Raw genomic sequence first — 16,816 nt, forward strand, 5'->3', positions numbered from 1 at the left:
GAGTTCATGGTCAAATTCCAGGCTGGGGTTAATACCAAGGATCCGAGTCCAGATCAGGAGGCGAGATCCAAATCAAGCCAAGGTCAAAGACAGGAATTCAAGAACGAGAATGATCATGGCAGCTACAGGATATCCACACTGTTGCCTAGACACTTCCTGGACCATCCCTTGGGTTTACATAGGGTAGGGAGCCAATTCGGAGCCATGAGGCTGCTACCTCTCAGACCCCCAGAGGCAGGACTCTCCGTGGTCTGTGCCTACAGCAGGCATGAGTAGTGGAGCATGAGCTGGTTATAGCTGCTGCTGGGTAGCAGCATGTAGGGAAGGAGAAAAATGTGTTGTTATAGCACCATAGGGGATAGCTTAGGAGTAATGGGATGAAATTGAAGAAGATTTGCAGATGATACAAAACTGCTCAAGAGAGTTAAGTCCCAGGCAAACTGTGAGCACTACAAAAGGATCTCACAAAACTAGGTGACTGGGGAAAAAAATGACAGACGAAATTAAGTGTCAAAAAATGCAAAGTAATGCATGTTGGAAAACATAATCCCAACTATACATATAAAATGATGGGGTCTAAATTAGTTTTTACAACTCATGAAAGAGATCTTGGAGTCATGGTGGCTAGTTCTGTGAAAACATCCACTCAAAAAAACAAACAGAATGTTGGGAATCATTAAGAAAGGGATGTATAATAAGACAGAAAATATCATGTTGCCTCTATATAAATCCATGGTACGCCCACATCTTGAATACTGCGTGCAGATGTGGTTGCCCCATCTCAAAAAAGTTATATTGGAATTGGAAAAGGTTCAGAAAAGGGCAACAAAAATTATTAGGGGTATGGAGCGGCTTCCGTATGAGGAGAGATTAATAAGACTGGGACTGTTCAGCTTGAAAAAGAGACGGCTAAGTGGGGATATGATAGAGGGCTATAAAATCATGACAGGTTTGGAGAAAATAAATTAGGAAGTGTTATTTACTCCTCCTCCTAACACAAGAACTAGGGTTCACCAAATGAAATTAGTAGGCAGCAGGTTTAAAACAAACAAAAGGAAGTATTTCTTCACACAACGCACAGTCAGTCTGTGGAACTCTTTGCCAGAGGATGTTGTGAAGGCCAAGACTATAATAGGGTTCAAAAAAGAAGTTCATGGAGGACAGGTCCATCGAAGGCTATTAGCCAGGATGGACAAGGATGGTGTCCCTAGCCACTGTTTGCCAGAAGCTGAAAATGGGCGACAGGGGATGGTTCACTTGATGATTCCCTGTTCTGTTCATTCCCTCTGAAGCAGCTGGCACTGGCCACTGTCGGCAGACAGGATACTGGGCTAGATGGACCTTTGGTCTGACCCACTATGGCCGTTCTTGTGTAAGGGAAAGTGTAAGGTGACTCTGAAAAATCTCCTGACGTGAGAGTTGTTATGTTGGTCAGTTGACTCCCAAGGAATGTGTTGCAAGCCGCAGTGCAGAGGACTTTTAAACCTGGATCAGACAAACACAGAGGAGGGAGGAATCTTGCATTGACAAAGAAAAGAGCTGACTGAATTATTGGGTCCTTTCTGCCTATAATTTCTGTGATGGTTTTGAGGGCAGGTTTTCTGGCATCAGGATTCCTTTTCAATCTATTTTCCTTAATATAGCACCTGTTTTTTTAAAACTGATTCCCTCCAGTTTTATAGAAGTGTGGTGCTTGGCAAAGGGATAAATCATAAAAATATTCATTTGATGCTTTAGTTATTATGGTCATAGGTAGCACCTAATTCACAAGTGTCTTCATCCGGAGTTGCAGAACACATGGGATTATGGACATTTTAGTATTGAAAAAACAGAATGCAGTATAAAGAAACACAGGACATTTTACAGACAGATGTATATATCTTTATGACTATAGGCCATGGTGCCCAGTGAGTGCCAAGGGTAGGTAACAGGCTGCTGTACGTGGACCTGGAACCCATTGGCTTTGTACCAGCAGCCAATACGTATCTCAATCCTGACACTGTGCTGTGACTGTTTCCTGCGTAGGTCGTGAAGGAACGGTTGATTTGCCATGCCATTATAGGGAAGCAGTCTGGGAAGGAACGGATAATGAAAGTCGACGTCACATGTGAATTCATCGCACCCATTCTGCACCTCTCCTCCAGAGAGATCACTTTCCGAGTGGAGAAGGTAAACCGTTAGGCTGACTGCTGGCATTTAATAGATAGTCAGCCAAATGGCTGTTTGAAAGGATATGGTGTGTGTGTGTGCACGCATGTATGCATATACACAAACATGTGCAAAGACTGTGTGAAATCCTGGCCCCATTGAAATCAATGGCAGTTTTTCAATTGACTTCAGTGGGGTTAGGATTTCACCTTTAATAGTGTTTTATATGGTCAACCTCCTTTACAAGCATTAATTAATTATTCCCCACTGTCCCCCTGTGGCTGTGGGTAGATAAGAATGATTATCTCCATTCTACACCAAGCGACGCTCAGGGCATGTCTATGCTGGAGCTCTAAGGTGTCATTCCGAGCTTGAGTAGCCATACCTGCACTAGCTGTGATTGAGCTACCATGCTAAAAATAGATGTGCAGCTGCGGCGGTGCAAGCAGTGGGAGGGTTCCCTGCCCTGAGTACCTACTTGTCATCTTGGCCGGGCTCATACTTGGGGCGGCCAGCCATGGCGGCCCCACTTCTATTTTTGCCACACTAGCTCAATCCCAGCTAGGGCGGGGGTGTTTCCTTGAGCTGGAAATTACACCTCCCAACTCCTCCCCAAGGCCACTGGGCAAGTCGCACGTTAGTGTGTTGTGTAATAAAGAACTGATTAGCTTCCATGTGGGATGGTGCCATGGCTGGCAATGCCAAGGTCACGAGCGGGGTTCCAGATCATCACACATGAATGCCAGTCAAACCATTGCCCCACCCCATTATGTGAGCTCTCGGTGCATCTGATTTAGGAAAGATTCAAAGACTTTTTAAAAATGTTGTGGAGATTATTTTTTGTTCCCTTCCACCAGTATAGCTAGGTGCCTTGGTTACCACTAGTCCATCTGTACTGGGGGAGTCATGACAAACTCTCAAAAGTACCAGTTCTATACCTAATGTTGTCATGACATGGCAGTCTGTTATACCAGGTCTTTCCAGGACGAGGATAGACTCCTAGTCCTTCACTGGAGCGATGACAATTTATACCAGTTGAGGTTCTGCCCCACTGTACTTGAAATTAGGTTGACAAGAGAAACTGTAGTTTCCTACTTTCCCTTCAGGTCCAAATGGATGCACTACAAGGTGGGTAGAAAGCTGGCTAGATTGTCGGGCTCAACGGGTAGTGATCAATGGCTCCATGTCTAGTTGGCAGCCGGTATTTAGCGGAGTGCCCCAAGGGTCGGTCCTGGGGCCGGTTTTGTTCAATATCTTCATTAATGATCTAGAAGATGGTGCGGATTGCACCCTCAGCAAGTTTGCGGATGACACTAAACTGGGAGGAGTGGTAGATACGCTGGAGGGTAGCGATAGGATACAGAGGGACCTAGACAAATTGGAGGATTGGGCCAAAAGAAATCTGATGAGGTTCAACAAGGACAAGTGCAGAGTCCTGCACTTAGGACGGAAGAATCCAATGAAACGCTACAGACTAGGGACCGAATGGCTAGGCAGCCAGTTCTGCAGAGAAGGACCTAGGGGTGACAGTGGACGAGAAGCTGGATATGAGTCACCAGTGTGCCGTTGTTGCTGAGAAGGCCAATGGCATTTTGGGATGCATAAGTGGGGCATTCCCAGCAGATCGAGGGACGTGATCGTTCCCCTCTGTTCGACATTGGTGAGGCCTCATCTGGAGTACTGTGTCCAGTTTTGGGCCCCACACTACAAGAAGGATGTGGATAAATTGGAGAGAGTCCAGCGAAGGGCAACAGAAATGATTAGGGGTCTAGAACACATGACTTATGAGGAGAGGCTGAGGGAACTGGGATTGTTTAGTCTACGGAAGAGAAGAATGAGGGGGGATTTGATAGCTGCTTTTAACTACCTGAAAGGTGGATCCGAAGAGGATGGATCTAGACTATTCTCAGTGATAGCAGATGACAGGACAAGGAGTAATGGTCTCAAGTTGCAGTGGGGGAGGTTTAGGTCAGATATTAGGAAAAACTTTTTCAGGAGGCGTGTGGTGAAGCACTGGAATGGGTTACCTAGGGAGGTGGTGGAATCCCCTTCCTTAGAAGTTTTTAAGGTCAGGCTTGACAAAGCCCTGGCTGGGATGATTTAGTTGGGATTAGTCCTGCTCTGGGCAGGGGGTTGGACTAGATAGCCTCCAGAGGTCCCTTCCAACTCTGTTATTCTATGATTCTAAATCTGCTCTCCACACTATTGATATATGAACTGGTGTATTAACGCATCTCCATTCTTGCCAGTTGCTTTTTCCTCTGTATTCATAAGGATTCGTAGACATTCTTAAGCAACTGCTGTGTTAAGAAATGTAACTCTCATACATAAGCAGTTCAATCCCACTCATCTCTGCAACCAGATTCCTGCATCTTCATCCCCTATCCTGCAGGATATCTAATGATGGGAAGCAATTTTCCCACCCCACTCCTGTTTGTTCATCCCTATTCTCTATTCCCCACAGCCAGCAATGTTGCAGAACCGCAGTTCTGTTATGTAGTCCAATGGTTCTCAGACTTCATTGCACCTCAACCCCATTCTGACAACAAAAATTACTACAGGACCTTAGGAGGGGGGACAGAAGCCTGAGCCCACCTAAGCCCCGCCATCCCGGGGGTGGGGATTGCAAAGCCAAAGCCCCACAGCCCCAGGCCAGGGGGCCAAAGCCCAAGCCCTCGGGCCCAGCAAGTCTAAGCCAGCCCTGGCGACCCCATTAAAATGGGGTCACAATCCACTTTGGGGTCCCAACCCACAGTTTGAGAACCACTGATGGAGCCCGTATGAATGAGCTGTTAGAACTCAACATTCAGGTTTAATTTGTTGCCATCCAGTTGTCCCAGCTGTCTCTCTGCATTCGGTTTGGTTCCATACCCTCTGATTTATTGGCTGTAATGACACAATCACTGCTTGAGATAAATACATTTAGTTTCCCAAACACCATCTACTTTATAGAAACTGATCATAAACCTCTGAGAAATGCAAGGCGTAAACAGGCTAGATAGAATAGGCTAGATTGGGAACCTGCCACTCTTTTTTTGTCTTTATAGCAGAAAGGACAGGAAACACTTTGCACCTGAGCTATTCAGGATCCTAGCCTAGTGCATATGCAGCACCATTTTCTTTCTTGCTTGTCTTTCTCATGCAAGTAGCCCCAGTGACTTTAATGGGACTCAGATCAGTAAGATTGGCAGGATTTACTCTGTGAATGAAAGCCCTTTGTGCCAGTGAAGCTGAGAAAGATTCACTGTCTATTAGTTAAAGTGTAGGACTTGTAGTCAGGAAACCTGTGTTCTGTTGCCCACTCTGCCACTGCACTTTCCTGTGTGATCTTGGTCAAGTCATTTTACTTCTTTGTGCCTCTACTTCCCCATCTGGAAAATGGGGATAGTAATACTTCCCTGCCTCACATGTTATAGTTTATGGTAAATGCATTTGAGGGAGAAAAGGGCTAGAACGTGCAGAGTATTAATAGTGATAGAGCTGGTTGAAATTTTTCAAACTTTGCCAATTTTGGGTGTGTGAGAAAATTTTGAAATTAAAAGAAAAGGAGGGGAGAGGGAAGGGGAGAAATTGACAAAATTGAATCTTTGACCAGTTATACAGCTGGTCATAATTGTTTTTGAATTTTGATTACATTTCAAGTTTGAACATTTTGAAAATTGGGGAAAGGAACCCAGGAAGAAATGAGGGGAAAGAATAATAGATACCAAGGCCAGAAAGGGACCATTGTGATCATCTAGTCTGACCTCTTGTATACCACAGGCCCGAGAACGTTCCCAAAATAATTCCTAGAGCAGATCTTGTAGAAAAACATCCAATCTTGATTTTAAAATTGTCAGTGATAGAGAATCCACCATGACACTGGGTAAATTGTTCCAATGGCTAATTACTCTCACTTAAAATTTTATGCCTTATTTCCTTATCCTTATTTTTTCTTGTGACATTGTAGAAACACAAAGCTACACCCTGCTTCATACAGAAAATGCTTTATCACCACCCTAACAGAGCCACCCCGGCCGTGTCCGCACAAAGATTTGCATGTTGGACTTTGCTCATGCCACAAAGGCTGTAGAAATGAGCTGCCGTGCTGTGTGGAGGGTTGAAATCTCCCCCACAGTCCCAGTCGCCTGCCTGCAGCCCAGTCGTCGTAGTGGGCATGTGCTTTTCCTGGGTTTCTCTTGCTTTCTCACACGGCTTTGCATCTACACAGCACCCCAGTGATGTCCTGACTTCACAGTATGAACCTCTGATCTTAAAGAACATCTCCTCCCTGCCACTCAGCGTTCTCCTGTCCCTTCAAGCACCCTTCTTCCTCTGTGATACAGACCAGCAAACACTGCCAGCCGAGGTTCAGGTAAGCAGAGCATAGGTTTCATGCAAGGCTCCTTGGTGTGTTTGTGTCTGAGGAGCAAAGAGCAGGTAGGTTTCCAAAGGGTAGCACTGGGATTAATTCTATATGATCATCAGCATGTTGGTCTGAATTAAATCTGAAAGCAAAGCAAACTATTGGATCATCCGACACCCACACTTCTGAGTATGTGAAATACACTTGGTCTAAGGTAACTGTTCTTAAGGCCAGGAGGTCTGAGGAGCAGCAGAGTAATGCCTTCTTTTGGGGATAGGCAGCGGGGGCCCTTGTTCTTTTGTATCTATCCATAGTAGGGAGTCCGTTCTCCACTGCAACTCATCAGGTTATCTCAAGTGCCTATACACAAATGCACGAAGCCTGGGAAACAAGCAGGGAGAACTGGAAGTCCTGGCAAAGTCAAGGAATTATGATGTGATTGGAATAACAGAGACTTGGTGGGATAACTCACGTGACTGGAGTACTGTCATGGATGCATATAAGCTGTTCAGGAAGGACAGGCAGGGCAGAAAAGGTGGGGGAGTTGCACTGTATGTAAGAGAGCAGTATGACTGCTCAGAGCTCAAGTATAAAACTGCAGAAAAACCTGAGAATCTCTGGATTAAGTTTAAAAGTGTGAGCAACAAGGGTGATGTCATGTTGGGAGTCTGCTATAGACCACCGGACCAGGGGGATGAGTTGGACAAGGCTTTCTTCCGGCAACTCACAGAAGTTACTACATCGCATGCCCTGGTTCTCATGGGTGACTTCAATCACCCTGATATCTGCTGGGAGAGCAATACAGCGGTGCACAGACAATCCAGGAAGTTTTTGGAAACTGTAGGGTGTGAGCTGGATGAATGGACTATAAGGTGGATAGAAAGCTGGCTAGATTGTCGGGCTCAACGGGTAGTGATCAATGGCTCCATGTCTAGTTGGCAGCCGGTATCAAGTGAAGTGCCCCAGGGATCGGTCCTGGGGCCGGTTTTGTTCAATATCTTCATAAATGATCTGGAGGATGGTGTGTATTGCACCCTCAGCAAGTTTGCGGATGACACTAAACTGGGAGGAGTGGTAGAAATGCTGGAGGGCAGGGATAGGATACAGAGGGCCCTAGACAAATTGGAGGATTGGGCCAAAAGAAATCTGATGAGGTTCAACAAGGACAAATGCAGAGTCCTGCACTTAGGACGGAAGAATCCAATGCACTGCTATAGACTAGGGACCGAATGGCTCGGCAGCAGTTCTGCGGAAAAGGACCTAGGGGTTACAGTGGACGAGAAGTTGGATATGAGTCAACAATGTGCCCTTGTTGCCAAGAAGGCCAATGGCATTTTGGGATGTATAAGTAGGGGCATTGCCAGCAGATCGAGGGAGGTGATCATTCCCCTCTATTCGACATTGGTGAGGCCTCATCTGGAGTACTGTGTCCAGTTTTGGGCCCCACACTACAAGAAGGATGTGGAAAAATTGGAAAGAGTCCAGCAGAGGGTAACAAAAATGATGAGGGGACTGGAACACATGAGTTATGAGGAGAGGCTGAGGGAACTGGGGATGTTTAGTCTACGGAAGAGAAGAATGAGGGGGGATTTGATAGCTGCTTTCAACTACCTGAAAGAGGATGGCTCTAGACTGTTCTCAGTGGTAGAAGATGACAGGACAAGGAGTAATGGTCTCAAGTTGCAGTGGGGGAGGTTTAGGTTGGATATTAGGAAAAACTTTTTCACTAGGAGGGTGGTGAAACACTGGAATGCGTTACCTAGGGAAGTGGTGGAATCTCCTTCCTTAGAAGTTTTCAGGCTTGACAAAGCCCTGGCTGGGATGATTTATTTGGGGATTGGTCCTGCTTTGAGCAGGGGGTTGGACTAGATGACCTCCTGAGGTCACTTCCAACCCTGATATTCTATGATTCTATGATTCTTCACCCTCTCAGGGCCTCAGCATGCCAGTCCTAGCAGCCAGACAGGGGCTCCCTCTCACTCATGGAATCACAGAATATCAGTGTTGGAAGGGTCCTCAGTAGATAATCTAGTCCAACCCCCTGCTCAAAGCAGGACCAATCCCCAAATAAATCATCCCAGCCAGGGCTTTGTCAAGCCTGACCTTAAAAACCTCAAAGGAAGGAGATTCCGTCACCTTCCTAGGTAACCCATTCCAGTGCTTCACCACCCTCCTAGTGAAAAAGTTTTTCCTAATATCCAACCTAAACCTCCCCACTGCAACTTGAGACCATTACTCCTTGTTCTGTCATCTGCTACCACTGAGAACAGTCTAGATCCATCCTCTTTGGAACCCCCTTTCAGGTAGTTGAAAGCAGCTATCAAATCCCCCCCTCATTCTTCTCTTCTGCACACTAAACAATCGCAGTTCCCTCAGCCTCTCCTCATAAGTCATGTGTTCCAGTCCCCTCATCATTTTTGTTGCCTTCCGCTGGAGGTTTTCCAATTTTTCCACATCCTTCTTGTAGTGTGGGGCCCAAAACTGGACACGATACTCCAGATGAGGCCTCACCAATGTCGAATAGAGGGGAATGATCATCTCCCTCAATCTGCTTGCAATGCCCCTACTTATACATCCCAAAATGCCATTGGCCTTCTTGGCAACAAGGGCACACTGCTGACTCATATCCAGCTTCTCGTCCACTGTAACCCCTGGGTCCTTTACTGCAGAACTGCTGCCTAGCCACTCGGTCCCTAGTCTGTAGCAGTGCATGGGATTGTTCCGTCCTAAGTGCAGGACTCTGCACTTGTCCTTGTTGAACCTCATCAGATTTCTTTTGGCCCAGTCCTCTAATTTGTCTAGATCTCTCTGTAACCTATCCCTACCCTCCAGCGTATCTACCACTCCTCCCAGTTTAGTGTCATCTGCAAACTTTCTGAGGGTGCAGTCAACGCTATCCTCCTGGTCATTAATGAAGATATTGATCAAGACCGGCCCCAGGACGACCCTTGGAGAACTCCACTTGATACCGGCTGCCAACTAGACATGGAGCCATTGATCTAGCCAGCTTTCTATCCACCTTATAGTCCATTCATCCAGCCCATACTTCTTTAACTTGCTGGCAAGAATACTGTGGAAGACCATGTCAAAAGCTTTGCTAAAGTCAAGGAATAACATGTCCACTGTTTCTGTCCAGCACTGCTCTCTCCAGAGTGCTAGCTTCTTTCTGCCTGCCAGGCACCCACTCCTCCCTCCTTGAACTACAGGGAGTAACTGACCCTGCTCTGTCCTGCGGCTCTTATACTGGCCTGCCAGGCTCTAACTGGCAGCTCCTTGCAGCCCCTCTTCTATTGGCTGCTTCTTGCACAGCTTCCACAGGGCTCTATTAACCCTTACAGGCCAGTGTGGGGCCAATGCCACATCGCAAGGTCTTGTGATAGACCCCACTCCATTTAAAGAGGGGTTAGCCAATCCACAGGCGAAGGTCCATCCAGGTGATCCCAAGCATAGGCACCGATGGGGTGGGGTGTGGCCTTGGGGGAAGGGGTGGAGTTCAGGCAGGGCTGGGGGCAGAGCAAGGGTGGGAAGGATTGGAGTGGGGGCATGGGTCGGGGGTGGGGGGGGTTGAGCACGCCCCGGGTAGAGAGGAAGTTGGCGCCTATGATCCCAAGGCTAGTGTATAGGCTCCTCAAGGGAGGCAGTTGCTCCAGTTTGCTCAATATCACTACCTGGCCAGGAGCATTCCCCTTGCCTAGTAGTTCTGGTAGTCTGCCCCTGCTCCGGCCCCTGCTCCAGCCTCAGCCAGCTGCCTTGTGTTCTGACACGCCTATGTCAATGGAGTTACACTGAAGTAAAACCAGTGCAAGTGAGATCAGAATCAGGCCTGCTGACTCATCACACTTGCCATAGTATTGCATGAAATTGCCACATCACTTCCTGGCAAGAAATGTTCTCCTCGGTTTGGGTTGAGCAAAACCATTGGAGCTTGAGGTTTTGCAAACTTCAGACTAATTTTGAGGTTTGACAGAACTAGTTTGAGTTCCTGACCTTTTTTCTTGACTCATGTTTCCCTCCCCCACCCAAATGGTTATTCACTTACAAAATCAGGAACATAGGGAATCCTGTGTTCTGTATTAGTGATAGGGGACTACCCCTAGTATTTAGGACTTCGTGGTTACCAATTTGTTGCAAACAGTAGCCACTTAATAGTGACAACAGGGCTAGCCGTAAGATCCTCCTGCTCAAAAAGCACCATCCCCTAGCACTTCAGTTAAAGGAGATGCTCTATAACTATGAACAGGACAGGGCTTATGGCACATAGAGGAGCAGTTCTTATTTTATACAGTTTTATACAGGAGCAATAGTGACACACAAATCACAGCCAGTTCACAGTATGCTGTCTTTATTTCTTCCATTGGCTTTTTTCTCTCTGTACTGTTCGCTTTTTTTTCAGTCCCTCCTAAATACAACATGAACCCAGCAATGTACTGGTTAGTCAAAACTTTGAGGGGTTCAAAATTCAGCAAAACTATTATCTGCTGGATTGATGCAATGCAGAGGAATGTGTGTGAATCTGACAAGGTCTGAAACATGACTCGTTGGGGGGTGATCTGCCAGACACTTAGACATGCTATAACGAGGCTCAGAGATGGATGGGCTGAGATGCCCGTATTTTTTTCATGGTTTGTCATTGTGCGTTTGTGCATTTCACGCCATTGGACCAGTAAAGTTCAGTCCAACGGTGATTAACCCCTGTCTGTCTCAATACAGCCCAGGACACTAGAGACTGGAGAGGAGCAGCATCTCTCCATCAGGTTTGACCCTTCCTACAGAAAGGATTTGAACATCCGGGTTGCAGAGGAGGTCCTGACTATCCGGTATCTGGAACACCCTCATGAGGACCAGGTCACCCTTCGGGGTGAAGTGCACTTCCCAAACCTCCACTTCCAGACTATGGATTTGGATTTTGGCTGCATCTTGAATGACACCGAGGTTGTACGTTACATCAAAATGACCAACTGCAGCCCGCTCTTCGTCAAGTACCACTGGTCCTTTCTGATGGACAGCGATGGGAACCAGATAAGGTAGAGGCGGCATTGCCTAATCTATTATCCTTGGAGCTTTCCTCTTTCTTGTGTTAGTGTTTTATTCCTTCATGAAACCCAAGACTTTGCATGGAATTGGACTGATTGCTTTAAACTTCCTCCATTTGGAAATAGTTCCCACTGTCTCTGCTCTGACAACCTGCCAGTCTGATTGGGGGACGCTAGCTGCGTGAAAGCCAGATGGGGTGTTGGGGAGGTTGTGCTCGAGAGGCAATATCCATCCTGCTAAACCAAGGCCACAATAGGAGTTGGCAGATTAGCCCCCTACCTTTGCAGCTGCTTGTCTAATCGGTGGACTCAGTCGCAACTGAAGCCCTTTCATATAATTTGTGGGAGGTGTAGGGGCCAATGGATTCACAAAGCCCTATATCCATAGTTACGCCCATGCCACCAGCCTGTTCATGACATTAATAGTGCAGAGGCCCAATCTACTGCCCCTCCACTGCCAAGCCCAGTGCGGCCCCAGTGAGGGTGTAAGGTGGTGTGGAGGGCTTTATCAGGCCTCCTTGCCCGGTGTGGGATTCTGCCCCTAGTAGGGTTTTTTTTTCTAACCTATTAAAGTGCTTATCACATGCACTGAACTGTTGTTAAAAACAATCTGTAAAGGAATAGTGAATTCTGTAGCTCAGCCATCAATGTTCTCTGCTCAGCCGTCAGTATTGTTTGCCTGCATGTCCTTAGGGAATCAGAACTGCTCAGCTTTGTTTTGAGGGTTCCCAAGCCAAGGAAAATGCGTTGAGCCATTCTTCCAGTATAACCATCAGAGCACATCTATAAATACATGCCCAGCAGCTCTCCCCAGCTCAGCACACTACAACAGTAGAGTTTGGGCAGTTGTTCTAATTACAGTAGCAAATGTTTTTTTCAGAATGCCCCAGGAAACCTGACAAACTTAACCGCTGAGTATTGATGTGCTGCCATTCTGAATAACATAAGCCATCAGTAAATAATTTCACTTAGGAAACTGGGGTCTGGCTCACAGGAGGGACCTTTTGGGAAGTGGAGGAGATCAGATATTGATACTTGGAGAGTTTGGGGAGTAAATTCAGACATTGGAGTAATTCATTCAGGGTTTGAGCCTGCCACCAAGTGCTGGGTGCCCTCAGCTCCCACTGAAGTTCATGCCCCTTGCAGAATCAGGCTAGCAAGGATCCCAGGACAGAGAAGAGAGAAAAGGCTGGAGGGGCAGGTGGAATACATGGACTGGGGGAAAGTCATCGGCTGTTATATCAATGCTTGGAGGCTCCAGTCATCTCCAGGCAAATTAGATTAATGTTTAATTACAAGCTAAAGAGAGACTCTAATGTTGGTTGTTGAACAGTGGTTATATATTTTAGAGTAAGGTAAGTGAGGTAAGCACATTACTGTGAAGCCGGCATGGAATTAATTTCATCTGTGACCATTCGCTGGCTGAATGCCTAGGTAGCGGTTGTTATGTTTTAAATATCTTTGCATTTTCGGAAACACGAGGCCCAAATCGGCTTCCAGGTTTTCATGACCCATGTCCATTTAAATCTGTTCCATTGAGTCTGAGCCTGTGATGTGCAAAGTGCCTCCTGCTGGGTGTGGAGTGCATTCAGTTCCTACTGACTCCATGGGCAGTTGAGGAATCTGAGCACATGGCAGGATGGGGCCCTATGCTCCAATGGGCTCTGGCTTTTTCCTTTTCTTGCTTGTTAATGCGATGGAATTTAGGAGAGTGGCTCATTCTCTATTCTGCTCTGCTTGTTAATTAAGCAACAATGTACTCTCTATCCATCCCTCAGCAGACACTACATGACTCTCCATGGCAGAACTGGGGCCCCAAGTCCATCTTTGAGCTAACACCTCAAATTCCTCATTAAGTGGCCAGTCTCAGAGCGTTGTCTCAGATATTTCTATTCTGCATTAAACACTATTGGTATTGTACAGTCTAAATAATCATGTGGCGCTAACTCGGCCTGACATTGTTGTTGTTAAACACCAGGATCCATGAGTTGAAATCAGTGTAGTTTAGCCATCTGTCTACCCATCCACCCATTGCCCACCACCAGTGTATTTGAGTCTCATTGAGATTAACGTGCCCATTTTGGCTGGGAGAGAAGATTGTGTCTTTATTTTTATTTCCTTTGGATGGACAGGATCCTGCAAACAGATTTTTCTTCTTTTAATTTCTTTTTTGCCTTTTATTTTTCTCCTCCTTCCCTCTTGCTTCTGTATCACCACTCTGAACAGACCCGCAGATAAGCAGCACATGCCAAATCATTCCTGCACTATTACCAAGCTCACACATGGTTCCATAGCCCAGTCGCCTTCTCTGGCTTTGCTCGGCCAGCTGCCTCTGAGTTATTGAGCCTGGCCTCTGTTGTTCTGTACTTGTGTAGTTATAGATGAACCTGAAGCAAAAGCCCAGATCCAAACATCCCTGACCATTGTGGTCAGTCAGATCTGAATCCAGGTTTTGCAGAAGACCCCTAATAAAATATTGGGTAGAAACAAAACCCCAGAACCATACTTAGAACCATACTTAGAACTTTATGTTAGGATGGGGCTGGATCCAGATCCAAATGTTGTGTCATATTTCTTGTCAAGTTTCTCATGAATGCTCTTAGACTGTGGACAGAAGGTTGACTGTATTCAGAAGGAGATGTCAAACTTCACGACCCATCCATCTCCATTGTTTGGAATCCTCTATGGACTGAAGAACCAAAACTCAAAGGATTTACATGACTTTCTTTTTAAATTACTAGCGATATCCCTCTAAGCAGGTAGTGCAGAGCACATACCCTGGATAATCTCCAAACTTACCTGCTTCCTAAGAAGAAAAGGAGGACTTGTGGCACCTTAGAGACTAGCAAATTTATTTGAGCATAAGCTTTTGTGAGCTACAGCTCACTTCATCGGATGCATTCAGTGGAAAATACAGTGGGGAGATTTATATACACAGAGAACATGAAACAATGGGTGTTACCATACACACTGTAACAAGAGTGATCAGGTAAGGTGAGCTATTACCAGCAGGAAAGCAGGGGAGGGGGGGAACCTTTTGTAGTGATAATCAAGGTGGGCCATTTCCAGCAGTTGACAGGAACGTCTGAGGAACAGCGAGGGGGGGGGGGCAATAAACATGGGGAAATGGACACAAATCAGATGTCAAGAATTATAACATTCAAAATCCAGTCGGAGAACACTTCAATCTCTTTGGTCACTCGATTACAGACCTAAAAGTGGCAATTCCTCAACAAAAAAACTTCAAAAACAGATTCCAACGAGAGACTGCTGAATTGGAATTAATTTGCAAACTGGATACAATTAACTTAGGCTTGAATAGAGACTGGGAGTGGATGGGTCATTACACAAAGTAAAAATATTTCCCCATGTTTATCCTCCCCCCCCCCCCCCCCCGCCGTTCCTCAGATGTTCTTGTCAACGGCTGGAAATGGCCCACCTTGATTATCACTACAAAAGGTTCCCTCCTCCCCCGCTCTCCTACTGGTAATAACTCACCTTAAGTGATCGCTCTCGTTACAGTGTGTATGGTAACACCCATTGTTTCATGTTCTCTGCATATATAAAATCTCCTCACTGTATTTTCCACTGCATGCATCCGATGAAGTGAGCTGTAGCTCACGAAAGCTTATGCTCAAATAAATTGGTTCGTCTCTAAGGTGCCACAAGTCCTCCTGTTCTCTTTGCAGATACAGACTAACACGGCTGCTACTCTGAAACCTGCTTCCTAAGGTTTCCCTTCTTTGTTAACTTAAATAACAAGCCTCAACTTCCTCCAGAGCACTGCTGTTCCTAAGGTTTATTCCTGCATGACTCCTCTGTCCCAGTGTCTAGTTCTCTCTTGCCTGAGAGAGAGATACAACCTTTTAACCGCCTGATTTAGAGCTAAAAGGAACCACCAAATCTAGTGGCTAGGTGAGTCGGCAGAATGGTTCTGCATCTCTGTGCATGGTCTTACCACTGTCTGAATGCCATACATGGAACATCTTCCCTTTGCTGAACTGACATCTGTAGAGAACATGAACCCCTTGGCTAGAGGTCATTCTTAATGGAAAGTACCTAAGGGCCTGATCCTGTTCTTACTTCAGTTCAAAGTTTGCTATGTTAGTTTGATCCTATATATTTATGTCAGCCTTCCCTCTCTGGCTAGGATTTTCCCAGCCAATTCCTTTTAAGAGAATAGGATCTTTTTCTCCTCCCTGATGGGGCTTCCTGTGGTGTGAACACCTTCCAGTAATCCTCCTTGCTCTTGCCCCATAACCTGGCGTGCCACATTACAAGGCCCTGCAATCCACATTTCAGCCTCGATGCTGGCATGAATCCTTTGTTCCTTTTTAATTTTCTTAAGGAAAAAAAAGAAAAAATATATGCAATGAAAAACAAGACAAGGCAAAAATGCAACAGTAATGGACTGACAGTCAATTAATAGAAGAAATATTAACACAAGCAACAGTAATATACATTGGAATCCACAGAAGGTGTGGGGCACTTCATGGGGAAAGTACTCTGATATGGGAGAGCCTGAGATAAGTGATGAGGGCATTAAATCCTTCTCCCCTCTTTCCCCCATCACTGCTGTTATTTGTTATTACTTGCTCTGTTATGTCTTACTTGGACTGTAAGCTACCCTGTGGACACCTGCAATGCTGTATAAATAATACTAGTAATGAGTGGGATGCGGGCAAATTAATGCAGGTAGGAATCCTGGAATAAATCTGACAACAGAATACATTTTTTAGCAGTGTTTGTCTCTCCTGTCAATGGAGGAACAGTTTGACAGATCAGTATGATAGGAAAATGGTCTTTCATTTCATAAAGATGGAGCTTCATGTAACTAAGGCCCTAGGCTTCAATCAACCTTTTCTTCTGATGTGCCAGTCTGAATATCGTAAATGTCAAGAGACAAGAACAAGTGTCTCTGTACTTGTGAGTGGCTTATGAGTGTCTCTGTACTTGTGGACAGATATTAGGGAACTTGAGAAGATATCATCAAACAGAACATATGGGCAGAGCAAGTCTATTGCAGCTTTAATACAGGGCTCCCCACAGAAGATTAAAAATAAAGAAAATATGAGTGCTCAAAAAGGAACCAGAGCCAGGAGCAAGTAAATCCGTGTCACTGCCAAGCTTATCTTAAAGACATAAATGCAGAGAGCTTGATATTGGGAGGAGAAGCAGGAGGAGAGGGGAGGATTATTTGCTGTTTCTCAGTGTCTTTGCAAGTCTTCTTCTCTGTTTGGGTTCATCTTCTTAACGCAGATCAGTTTGCAATATTCCACTCCTCCTTCCT

General features: G+C 45.8%; 1 protein-coding gene across 1 annotated transcript in view; it reads left to right on the forward strand.

Moving 5' to 3' along the window:
* The window catches only part of HYDIN (HYDIN axonemal central pair apparatus protein), a 387,143-nt gene that overhangs the window by 183,945 nt on the left and 186,382 nt on the right, over positions 1 to 16,816 (forward strand). Inside the window, exons 20-22 of the mRNA XM_077831048.1 lie at positions 2,026 to 2,169; positions 6,359 to 6,502; positions 11,204 to 11,517. Coding sequence (XP_077687174.1) covers positions 2,026 to 2,169; positions 6,359 to 6,502; positions 11,204 to 11,517 — 602 coding nt within the window. The remainder of the gene's footprint in view (positions 1 to 2,025; positions 2,170 to 6,358; positions 6,503 to 11,203; positions 11,518 to 16,816) is intronic.

This window comes from Eretmochelys imbricata, chromosome 12 (assembly GCF_965152235.1).
Source record: "Eretmochelys imbricata isolate rEreImb1 chromosome 12, rEreImb1.hap1, whole genome shotgun sequence".
NCBI lineage: Eukaryota > Metazoa > Chordata > Testudines > Cheloniidae > Eretmochelys > Eretmochelys imbricata.